At 39.5% G+C, this 13,197-nt stretch overlaps 1 protein-coding gene across 3 annotated transcripts in view; it reads left to right on the forward strand.

Annotated features, from left to right (window-relative positions):
- The window catches only part of LOC135932102 (retinol dehydrogenase 7-like), a 46,926-nt gene that overhangs the window by 27,654 nt on the left and 6,075 nt on the right, over nt 1–13,197 (forward strand). For 2 of the 3 annotated variants that reach the window (XM_065469748.1, XM_065469747.1), the window contains exons 1-2: nt 10,308–10,413; nt 12,370–12,684. In XM_065469748.1, the coding sequence (XP_065325820.1) occupies nt 12,372–12,684 (313 nt within the window). In that variant the 5' untranslated portion in view covers nt 10,308–10,413; nt 12,370–12,371. Of the gene's footprint in view, nt 1–10,307; nt 10,414–12,369; nt 12,685–13,197 lie in introns of those variants that run through there. The other variant, XM_065469749.1, reaches the window with a different exon arrangement.

Below are 13,197 nucleotides of genomic sequence, written 5' to 3' on the forward strand. Positions count from 1 at the left end.
TCTCCAGAGTGATCGCTGCTGTGATTTAGGTGCTGTACTGTTGTGATTTGTCAGATCGTTTAGCTGGGTTAACTTACGTATTTCATTACCTATTTCTAAAAAAAATATCAAAGGTAGTTTTGAGGGAAATCTTAATTATAAATAATATCATATGGTCCAATACAAAGTTAACACTATGCATAGATGTGCATGTCTGTGGAGATTTTTCTGCTCAGAGCTTTTAAAGACTTGTGTGAAACACAGGTTCATGCCACAGCACTGAAACTGCCCTTATCAAAATTTTGAAAGTTTTGAATGATTGGTCACTGCACGTAATAAACCAACTCCCTGCCCTACTGCCATTCCCTCATGTCTAAAATGTCCTGTCCCTCCCTCACTTCCAAGGAAGCCTCTAAATCCTACTTCACCTGGGCCCAGGGTGCCTGTAGCTTATTCAGATCCCATGCTGATTAGTAACAGGAAAAGACCTAAGAAGGTACATAACACTTGCAACACTCTTAATTTAGTTGGCAGGTAAATCATTGTTAATTAATGATTTTATTATCATACATTAACTTAACTTTGTGTTTTTATTGGAGACTTGGCTAGATAAAGATACAATTACAATCATTCTTATTGAATCAGTCACTCCTGACTTCAGTTTTGTTCACGAGAGAGAGGGAAAGAAAGGAGGGCCCATTGACCAATCTAGTCAATAATTCCATCCAGTGTAAACATATGTCCTACGGAGAATATACTTCCTTTCAATATGTTGCAATCAGGGTTACTATATTCTCTTTTTCTAAATTTTATAAGCCACCTAAATACAATGCTATATTCTTTGATGAATTTGCTGAGTTATTGTCCATAATTTGCACTTAATCTGATTATCTGGTAATCACTGGTGATTATAACATCCATGTTGACATTTCCCATGTGTAATATTCTGGTTAATTATAAGTTGATCCAACATGTTACAGTGCCAACACACAGGGACACTGGATGTAATATTAAAACCAGGGGTTTTAATATTTCTAAGATCACAGTAAGTGATGTGGCTCTCTCTGACCATAACTGTGTGTTTTTTCATGTAAATGCTCCAGTGCACAAAGACACAAAAATTTAGGTAATCAGTAAGTGACATATTAATGAAATGACAAGGGAATTATTCTCTCACACTATCTCCTCTTTGCCTCCACTTTGTGGACTTTGTCCACTTTCTGGAACAGTTAACAAGCTTGTAGATGAGTTCAGTTTCAAAATTACAGATGTTTTGGAGTGCATTCATCCAACAACAGTAAAGACTCAAGTGAGTTTCTCCATGGAGAAACAAATCTTGATATCCGCTATCAAATTTTGAAGAGAGGTTTTATAACTTGGAATTAAAAAAATGCAAGACAGCTTTTTTTCTCTAACATTATTACTAAACAGCAATAATGCATGTCTTATTTGCTACTGCTGATCGGCTGACAAACCCCCTTGTCACAGTTGCCCCTGAATGTTTTTTTCTTCTGTTAAAGTCTATAATGAATTTCCATTGTTTTTTAAGTAAAAATTGCTGGAATTTGAAAAGTGGTTAGCTTCTACACATTAAGGCCAGGACCTGGATAGTGCTTGCTTCCCCCTAAAATCAATTCAGACAAAATGTCTAAATTGGATTTGAAACTGCCCTTATCAAATTTTTTAATTTAATCAATTTAAACAGACTGTACTGTTTTAGTTCTGCTAGATCTCAGTTGACAAAAACATCCTATTAGACAGAGTGGATGTTAAGACAGACTGGAAAATTCTGGTCGTGGAACACTGAACCAGCTCTTTACCCTCTCGAGGATACTCGAGGGGCAATGGGAGTTTTCCCAACCAGTCTACATATGTTTTGTGGACTTGGAGAAGGCATTCAACCTTGTCCTTCTGGGTGTCCTGTGGGAGGTGCTTCAGGAGTATGTGGTGTCTGGCCTATTGCTACAGGCCATTCAATCCTTATAAAATCATTGCAAGAGCTTGGTCCGCATAGCTGGCAATAATTCGGACTTGTTTCCAGTGGGTGTTGGACACTGCCAGGGCTGCCCTTTGTCACCTATTCTGTTCATAATTTTTATGGACAGAATTTCTAGGCATAGCCAACTGGCTAAAGGCTTCCATTTGGGTGGTCTCAGAATCTCATCTCTGCTTTTTGCAGATGATGTGGTTCTGTTGGCTTCATCAGGTGACCGCCTCCAGCTTCGCACTGGAGCAGTTCACAGCCAAGTGTGAAGCGGCGGAAATGAAATACAGCATTTCCAATTCTGATCCCACGGTCCTCAGCTGGAAAAGGGTGGCGTGCCCACTCCGGGTCAGGGACGAGTTCCTGCCCCAAGTGGAGTAGTTTAAGCATCTCGGCCACCTTCTCCCCTCTCTCGGGTACTTGTTCGCGAATGAGGGGAGAAGGGAGTGCCACATCACTGCAGCCGCAGCACCAATCCATCTGTTGGATTGGTGCTGCGGCTGCAGTGATGTGGACGCTTTACCAATCCGTCATGGTGAAGAGAGAGCTGAGTGTAAAAGCGAAGCTCTCAATTTACTGGTCGATCTGCGTCCCTACTCACACTTATGGTCACAAGCTTTGGGTAGTGACCGAAAGAACAAGATTTTGGATGCAAGCAGCAGAAATGAGCTTTCTCCGAAGGGTGGCTGTCCTCTCCGTTAGAGATAGGGTGAGGGCTTAGGCCATGCGGGAGGGGCTTAGAGTAGGATGGATGGATGGATGGATGGATAAAAACAGATGAGGGTCCAAAGTACAATGCCCACCTTCACTTGCTAGAATGCTGAAATTAACAGATCAAGCCTGAAATCTTGGTGTTATTTTGGAATCTAAGCTAAATTTTAAAAGTCATATCAAAGCAATAAACAAATCACCCTTTTTATCACCTAAAGAATATATCTAGAATAAGGGGACTGATGGCTCAACATGATTTAGAGAATTTTGTTCATGCATTTGTTTTCAGTAGGCTTGACTACTATAATGGAGTTTTTGCAGGTCTCTCTAAAAATCATTAAGACAACTGCAACTAATTCAGAACACAGCTGCATGTGTCCTTACAAAGACCAATAAAAGGGAACGCATTACTTCAGTTCACAGATCTCTACACTGACTTCCTGTGCCCCAAACATCTCATTTTAAAAGGTTGCTGCCAGTGTATTTGTCACACTGCTGCCAGGTGCTGAATGGTTCTGGTCCAGAACTAAACTCTACTAATTTGGTCAAATAATATCAAACTACCAGAAAACCTGAACTCTGATCAAAATCTGCACAAAAGTCCTTTAAATTAGGTCTTGAAACTTTTTTATGTGTTATCACTTTTAAATAATATGTAGAGTTTTTTTTCCTCTTTTGAATATATTTTCATGCATATGTACACTGACAGTGGTGGCGATGATGATGATGGCAGTGCTGATGATGGTTGTGGTGGTGGTTGTGGTGGAAATAATAATGGTTACGATGACGGTGTATTTGCCATTGACCTCTGTTTGTGTCGTATATAACTCACTGTGTGTTCTGTTGCTGGTTTCTCGCTATCTGTTGTTTAATGTTCTTTGTTTTTAATGTAATGCCTTTTAATGTTTATGTAAAGCACCTTGAGTTGTCTTGTGCATGAAAATGTGCTATATAAATAAATCTGCCTTGCACCTCCCCACTCATACTGGTCACCAGCTTTGTCACACACTGCTGTGGAATGGCATCCCATTCCTCAACCAGCATTTGTTACAAGTCTGCCAGTGTGGCTGTGTTGGTCACTCTGGCACAAACAGCAACCCAAGGTGATCTCACACGTGTTCAATGTGGTTAAGGACAGGACTGGAGGCAAGCCTCTTCCTCCCAAATTCTGGAGGTAGTCTGATAAATCTCTCTGATAAACCCACTCTCCGGGGGCAAAAATTGTTAGGGGACAGAGTTTGGTCCCAGACTGTGGAGATTTGGCCACTGGTTGCAGCTTTGTTTTTCAATGGAGGGAGAAGCCATCCCACACCATCACAGTGCTTCCACCAAATCCTGTTAGCCTGTTGGAGTAATTATATGCTTTTTGATAAAGCATAGTTAGGGCTGAATCAGGCGGCCTTAAATAATTCCTTAGATACATTGCAATAACTCTAATCTGCTGGGGCATTCCCATGATGCATTGTTTCTTTTTCAGTCACATTTTTCACTCACTATGTGTTTATACACCACACTGCATTTAATTTTTTGTTTCTATAAATCTGTGGCTCTCTTTATGTGGCATGAACCTTAGTACCATCTCCAAACTAAAAGCCAGTATAAGTTCAATATAATGGGGGATGCCAGAGACAGGCATCCCAAGTGCACCAATGTGCCCTAAGAAGACAATTTCACAAGAAGATTGCTTTCCTTATGCAGTCTTCTACAGATATGCATATGGACAAGGCTGTGGTGAACATATGCACACAGGTGGAGTACATGTTATTGTAGTAGATGCAGCCCCAAAAAAGGAGACCGAAAGTGGTGTCAGGGGAAAATGTAGCTAGGAAGCATTGAGGTGGCAGAATTGAAGATGTTCAAATTTCCCCTGGGAATCACCTGAATGGCTAAGAGTTCAAAACAAGTATACAAGTAGCTGAGGTTGAGTGGTTTGGAGACAAAGTTAAAGAGGTCAGGCTGAAATGGTTTTGACATGTATGGAAGACAAATATTGGATATACTGGACAACTGATGTTAAAGATGGAGTTGCTGGGCAGAAGGAAAAGAGGAAGACCACAGAGCAGGTTCATGAATGTAATGAAGAAAGATATGCAGAAGATCTGTGAGACAGAGAAAGATGCTAGGGATAAGGAGAGCTAGAGGCAAATTTTCTGAGTTAGCAAGCGCTAAAGTGAGAAGGAAGAAGAAGAAGAAAATGAATGCCTTTAAACTTAATGTGGCAGGGTGTGGTCTGCTGTTCAGCTGCAGAGGAGGGGTGCTGCAGTGGGTTTGGGGGCAGTGCCAGGGATGCTGGCAGGGCAGCTGGGCTCAATCATCCAATCATGGTTTCCCTGTTTTAGTAGCCAGCTGGGACCACAGAAGACGAGAGACCTGAGCCAGAGTCGCAACGGCTGAAAAGGCTGCAAGTTTGTTCACTGAAAAGGAAAATAAAATGTTCACTTGCCCTGCAACACTGACCATGTGTGTGCCGGGCCAGACACGCGGTGTCACACTTATTAAAAAATGAAGTTGTTCCAACTTATATTTATATTTACTTACATTCTTATTTATGAGGACCTTACTATCAGTACTTTTCTCTGAGATTAAATTGAATACAGGGATAAACACAGGTTGCTGAGTCTGGTAGTTGCAAAAAGTCCAACTTCTAATCAAAAACTAATGAACAGTCAAGGCATTGCTGTGCAAGTGTAGATAGTAAATTTAAGACATGTTTATAGATGCTGTTGAAGTCCTCTAACTCATATTTTAACTATGTGGAACACACAAAATTCTTCTTTTTTGTGTATAAATTTCCCTCTTCAGTTATGGATGATGGACAACTTTAGTGATTTATATTATTTATATAATAATGACTTGTGATTGGATATGCATGGTTGCACATTTGAGGGTTTGATGGTTGTGAACTGTAGGTCATTCACCGCAGCTTTCAAGTGCATTCAGGAAACCACAAACAACAAAATAATGTGCATGTCTGGGAGAAGCATTTCAGATTAAGAGGTCATGGTAACATAGCGATACTCATTTCAAGCACAGTGTTTTAAAAACTCCACTGCATGGCAATTACTTCATTCAGGCTGGCAATACCACAAAAATGGCAAATGTACCAAGTGAAATATCACTAAATAAATAATTTAAAGAATGGGTACATTTAATAGCTCTTGTTTGATGTGTTTTTGACATGTGTCATGGAAAATGTATTATCTTCGTGCACATAAATGATGTGTAAAGTCAACCTAAAGGGAACTGTGGTTCTTTCTGTAGGCTCAGAAATGCTGCAATGATTAACAAAATCCCCAGAAACTTTAAGTTGCTTGACTTGGTGAGATTTATTTAGAGCTGGGAAATCTGCATTAACAGCTTAGTGTACCTAGCAAGTAGTCCTTTTTTATTATATTCTGTTATAAAATCTGTCGTATAGCATTTACATATCCGTGAGTTTAAAACTTTAAAAGTGGAAATCTTCTAGGAGTATCTGAAAGCAGCCTCTGCAGAACAGGAAATGAATCATTAAACAGCACTTCTGCCACCTTGTGGTAAAAATGTATGACCCTGACCCTTGTCAGGCGAATATAATTTTGAGGCAAAAACATGGAGTTTTCAGAAGAGATGCAGGAAAAATTAAACCAGTGCAGACCTGCATTTTTTAGTGGTCAAAAAAGAAAAGTTGTATACAAGTCTTTAAGATCTACAACCCTAATTCCGAAGAAGTTTAGATGTTTAAAATGGAAAAAAATTGCACAAAAAAAAAAACATTAAATGTTGAAACAGACTACTTCATGAAAGGTAGCTTTCATTGCTTGTTTTGAATTTGATGGCAGCAACACTTCTCAAAAGACTTGGGACTAGGGGAACAAATGGCAGGTAAAGTAAGCAGTACTAAAATGAAACAGCTGGAGGAACATTTAGCAAAGAATTAGATTTATTGGTAACATGCCAGTAACATGACTGGGCATTAAAAACAGCATCTCAGATATGAGGAGTTTTGCAAAAGGAAACATGTGCAGAGTTTCATCTACAAAATTCTACAAATTTAGGAACAATTACAGATGTTCATCAATGTAACATTGCAAAGTCTTTGAATAACATCTTCATCAAAAGACACTGAGAATCTGTGTGCAAGAGAAGAGGGTGAAAAACAACGTAGGATACTTGTGATCTTGGGGCCCTCGTGTGGCACTGCATAAAAACACAGGCATAATTCTATCATGCAAATCTCTGTATGGGCACAGAAACACTCCCAGTGCAGTGTGCCATCCACAAACACAGGTTAAAACTCTACCATATAAAGAAGAAGAAGCCGTGTAGCACCCTCAAGGGTTGACGTAGGCACGCTGTAGAGTTATAAAACAGGGTCAATTCTGGTCTTGACAACCCGTGAGAACTGCTCATGGACGAAAACATCACATCAAAATGCACTCTTGTACTTGATGTCAATCAATCAAGAAGTCATCAATCACAGAAAATAAAACATTTAAAGTACACAAACCTCGTGAGCTGACATCCAGGAGGGGCTAAATAGTCATTTATGGCATTATTATCAGATCACCACCAGATGGTGCAAAAGAGCAAAATCTGGACATACAGCTCAACAAAGCATCAAATGCAAAAGACCGCTACAAGCCGTGTGTTAATACAACCCAGAATTACTGCCATCTTTGCTATTCTGTCGCTTGTCAAATTTCAATTCATCTATTTACGACACTCTCTGGACTCTAGAGGTTTGTTTCCAGTTTTCCAGTTTGTTCAGTGCTCAAATCAAAAGCCTGCATCTCTGATTGTATGGAAGTTGCATTGATGCCTATGGAATTGCCTTCTGGAAAGGCATCATCAATGCTGGTTTTAAAGCAACATAGTCTCTCATCTAGACAGATGTTTTTAAGGGAAGGCCTTGGATATTTCAGCATGACAATGCTAAACTAAATACTGCATCTATTAGAACAGCATGGCTTTGTAGATAAGTTCAGGTACTGAAACGGGTCTGCCTGCAGCCCAGACCTTTCACTGGTTGTATACATCATGAAACAAAGAACATGACAAAAGGCACAGGACTGCTCAGCAGGTAGAATCTGTCCTTAATTTCCTGTCCTTTCACCTGGTGTGGTCTTCTGCTGCTGCACCCATTTGTTTCAGTGTGCATTCACAGATGCTCTTCTGCATATCTTGGTTGTAACAAGTGATTATGTTAGTTACTGGCCAGGCTTCTCTGACCTCTGGCAACGAGGCATTTTCTACAAGAGAACTGACTCTCACAGATCATTTTCCCTTTTATGTATCATTCTCTGTAAACTGTTGAGGAAAATCAGAGAGGATCAGCAGTTTCTGGAATACTCAAACCAGTCAGTCTGGCACCAACAACCACGCTACGTTCAAAGTCACTTAAATTGCCGTTCTTCCCTGTTCTGGTAGTCAGAACTTCAGCATGTCTACTTGCCATGTGACTAGCTTTTGAGATACTTGTATTAATGAGTAGTTCAATATATGTACCTAACAAAGTGGCTGGTGAGTGTTAACCTTTTATGTTTTATTCCTCATTTTGTGTTTTGTATTCTTTTCCAGTATTCTGTTGTGAATTCCAGTTTTGCTCATAACATTCTGTATTTTGCATTTACATTCTTTGATCACTATTACTATGGGACCATCCCTCATGATCTAATGTTTTATTTAATATTTAGCCTGTTCATAAGTATTTTATTGGGTTTTGTATCCTGTTTTATTTTGGTTGTAACTGATATCAAGTATTTTCAACCCAGAAGTATTAAATGCATGAACTAATTTTTCAGCATTGCTCTGACACATTTTAGAGAGATTGTGCAAATGCAGAAAAGCAGTCCTACACACTTGTTTAATACACACACTGAAGGTGATACTCTGGTCAAAAATGACTTCAGTATTCCTCACAGTGTCGGTATACTTTAATTTTTATTTTATTATCATTATCACTTAGTTTTCGTAGTCTTCTTTTACATGGACAGTCTCGTTGCCTGGCATGTTTGGGGTTTAAATACCAAAATATGATATAATTTATTTATATGAATTTATATGAATATTTTTTACAACTTATATTGCTTACAAAAATCACAAATCTGGAACAAAGATAATTGAGGAGATTTTTGGCTACTTGAAAAACACTTTTCACACACCAGTCCTCCCCGGCATCATCATCTTTACCCGGAGGTTTAGCTATTTTTTAGCTTACCGATGAGTGGCGCCTGTTGGCCTTAGCAGAACTTCTAAAGCGGGAAGTACTTCTCATATTTTGTTGGCTTCGACGCTGTACAGCCGCTCGAGCACAGGTGTCGTGCCACGTTAGGTATCCCCGACAGAATGTGTTTCCCCTGCGTCGGGAGCGCGCACTGGGCAAGGAGCGATAATCACGTCTCTATAGACTCGATTCATAGAAACTTATGTCTAAACTTTGCCTGCTGGAAACAAAATACACCTTTCTGAGAACATCACTGAAAGCAATAGTCTATTTTATTCTTGTAAAATAAACTTTCTGTAGCTCGATAGAAAACATGAGTGAATAATAAAAAGCACATCCCAAGTGTAATAAAACAAACACTGAATAAGGTTAAGCTGAAAATGATTCATAACTCTGGCAGCTCTAGATTTAAAGTGATTTTCATTCAAACAAGAAGTAGGTAGGAATTAGGGCAGGTATCTCTCAAAATATAATAGAGCAATATAAAAATGAGTGAAAAAAAATCTGTTATTTACATTGTATTAAAAATTGAATGCAGAAAATTATTTATACTTTTCACAATAATCAATGGAAAGGTTTTACTGGTGTTCAAGCGTTCAGACCTATTTTGAAACTGCTGACCAGTTTTTTGAATGTTCCTACTTGTATTTTGAAATTTTTCTTTGGGGAAGAGCACTGAGTCATTCAGCCTTCTTGTCATCACCATAATGCCCAACTCCCTGCACAGATTCTCTATCAGATTCAAGATGGGACTCAAGTCAGAAGATTACTTTAAACCTAAATACTGCAGGGAGAGGAATCATTCGGGGCTTAACTCCGTTTTTATTGGATATTTACAGCTTTAAGCATCCACACTAGACACGCAACTTGTTTATGTTATATTATCTTCACTAAACACAGGTTTCTTATTTCATTCCACGCTGCCAGAACCTGTATCCACCTCATCTAGTATTTAATCTGCATATCTTTAAGATTATGATTAGTGACTGCTCTTGATCTTTGTCTTTTTAAGTCTTTCTGCTCCAGTCTTCCACAAGGTCCGCCCACAGCTTCCGCAGACTTGGGAGGAACAGATTTGTTCCTCTGTCCAAATTATGCACAAACAGTATCCCTTATTCTTGTCCTTCAGCTACAGAAATGTGTTTAATAATTGTAAAATAGACAACTGATTTCAGCGATGTACTCAGAAAGGTGCATATTTGTTTCCAGCAGACATAACTTTTGGCGATGTGCAACAATCACAGCAAATAGTGTTTTTATAGGACATCTGGAAACGTACACAGGACCGTTTACTTGTTGACAACGTGGTATATTGAGCGTTATCCAGTGTTATTATCCTCTTATTATGGAAACCGTCGTTGGTTTGTTGAAATAATCCCGTCAGATACCACGTGAGAACAGAAGAGACTAAACTAATAGGCGGGGTCAACTGGATCGGCTCTCCCTGTGCAGTGCGCGCTCCCGATGCAGGGGTAACAAACTCTGTTGGGGATACGTACCTTGTCACGAACACTCTGTGAAATCTTCTTCGGATCAGGTAAGAAATCCCGTGAACTGACAGCACATTACTGGCATAAGTCAGTAGCTGAGTAGATGAATAGTGTTACATTTCAGGACGTTTGGTGGACGCTTTAATATTTGTTTCAAAAGGGTTAAGAAACTTCGAGTTAATGTACTTTGAACTCGGTTCCATATGACCCCAGCTTTGTTCTGCTGTCACATTGAGCAAAGAAGCGTCCAAGTCCCATCTTCCAGGTTAGCTGGATTCCACGTCAACTATTTCAACCAGTCAACAAACAAACTCCGTAAGTTTGTAGTCGTAAATTGGTCACATCTGTGAACATTTAGAGGCGGACTTTAAATGAAGTGCGTTTAGCTGCAAGTTTAATTAACTTTAGACGACCTAACATCGTCACTGAGTTTGTTTGTTTGTTTGTTTTTTTAATTTAAAATAGTGAACAATGTTGGCCAAAATAGCTACAGTCTTACAACTGCAAGTGCAGTCTCTGTCATTTTCTACAGATAGTCACTGAAAAAAAATCAGACAGACTTGTCGTGGACTCTTCCTTCAAACTGAGCAGGTAGAGGGCAAAAAAGTCTCTGTAAAGAGCGGTTAAAGAAATCAGCTCCCACAAATGCAAACTAACAGGAAAAGGCTGAGCCTTACGCTTGCTATGTAGAGGAGAGGAAGGCACTGATTTGATTGGCTCCATAGTACATTAAGTGAGGGAGGCTCCCTGGGAACTGGGAACACAACAGTTGCCTCTAGGCGCTTTATATTGTAAGATAAAGACACTACAATTATACGCTACACCGTACAATTACGAGTTTAATCAATGAAATGCATTTATTTTTTAACCACGTAATGTTTTATGATGTATTGTCACAGACATGCACTTCTGTAAACTGGTAACTGTGGCTGCAGATAGCCGCCGCTCCCAGAGTCTGGTTTTGTTGGAGGTTTTTTTCCTGTTAAAAGAGAGTTTTTTCTTCCCACTGCCAACAAGTATTTGCCTTTACTGTACAATGTAAAGCACCTTGGGGCAGCTCTTGTTGGAGCTATACTAAAAAATTGAATTGAACTGAATTGAATAGTTGTATGCTGAAATAAACAGCATTTACAAACATATGATTAATAATTAAAATGATGAACCTGCAGATGCAACATCTGGAACAAGACAGTGAAATACGTAAACAAAACTTATCACTCAACATGAAAACCAGTTAGCCTGGAACACTGGGAATTCTTTAAATAAGTTTAGTTTAGCTTAATTTAATGAGGGGACACAGACTTGTAGCATAAACCATTTTGAATCCATGTCACCTACTTTGGTTCAACTCAAAGTAATAAGCTTTAATAAGTTGAATACGTTTAATCATGATTATTAATATCATGTTATTAAGTACAACCAAGCCTAACTTTACAGTAGTCTTTTTTTGCCCTCTGTTAATAGCAAAAGTTCATTTAGATGTCAGTTATAATTAGCACATTTATTTTAGCTTTTCTCCCAATTTGAACTGTATGAGGTGAAATGAGTTCATACAGGGTGTACACCTGCACAGGCCTTGTTTGCAATGACTGACCTTAAGAACACCAACACATACACAGGAAGAACACCCAGCTCAAATTAAACACTAATTTGAGTTTGTTAGAGTCTGCCAGAGGACGTCGGACCCTCAGGCCACCCTCATCGAGTCTGTTTCTGATCGTTTGCTCAGATACAAAATGACCTCCAGCAGGCCACTGCTTAATAGTGAATCCTGTTGCTCAGCACATGGATGCATTCGCTGTTAACTATGGCCATGAGACTTGGGCTTGGGACTGTCACGAAAAGAACACTGGCTTCTGTTATTAAGAAAAAAGAAAGCCAAATCAAACATGCAGAGGTACCTTAAAGTTGGCCTTACACAACAGTGTTGTCACGTGGCTTACTCTGTTCACTTTTTTAAAACAGCCAGTAACGAGTAAACATACGTTCCTTTGTCCTTCCAGTCATGTACCTGTACCTTCTGGGCCTGGTGGTTCTCTACTACCTGTACCGCTGGATCAGAGAGCTCCCCAGGGTCTCTGACAAAAACAGCAAGTATGTGTACATCACAGGCTGCGACAGTGGCTTTGGGAATCTTCTGGCCCGGCATCTTGACAAGCAGGGCTTTCGAGTGATTGCCTCTTGTTTCACTGAGAAAGGAGAAGAGGATCTAAAGAAGTCCTGCTCCAGCAACCTGATCACAACTCATCTGGATGTTAGTTCTCAGGAAAGCATTGACAAAGTTGCGGCGATGATCAAGGATATGGTTGGGGCACGTGGTAAGTTTTATTTGGTGGAAATACCTGCACTTCATTTAAATAGCTGTTTCCCCACAGAGTTTGAGTGCTGTTTATGTTTGTGACCTCTAACTTTCAATAGCACCATTAAGACCAAGTGAGTCTATAGGATGTTCTTTTTCTTTATGCCAACTGGCAAAAAATAAATAAATGGTTGAAAATCACAGAGGTCTCACGAACTGTATATTTCCCGGTAGGACTGTGCCATATCATGTCTTCTGCAATAATACCTATACATTTTTAAGTGATATAAAAATGTAATAGCCTGATATCACTCTAATAGCAATGCCACATGTTAACTTTCCTTAGTATGTGCACCCATGACGCAAGCCCAGGCATATGTGTCAGCAACAATTTGAATACCTAAAAGAGAGCTGCTTCAACAACCTCCAATAAAGTACTTTGCAAAATATGTAAAAACCTGTTCTTGCTTGAAGGTGGAAGCAACAAATATGTTTCAGCACTCGAGGCAGAAACAGACTATACCAAGTACAA

This window comes from Pelmatolapia mariae, linkage group LG23 (assembly GCF_036321145.2).
Source record: "Pelmatolapia mariae isolate MD_Pm_ZW linkage group LG23, Pm_UMD_F_2, whole genome shotgun sequence".
Taxonomy (NCBI): Eukaryota; Metazoa; Chordata; class Actinopteri; order Cichliformes; family Cichlidae; genus Pelmatolapia; species Pelmatolapia mariae.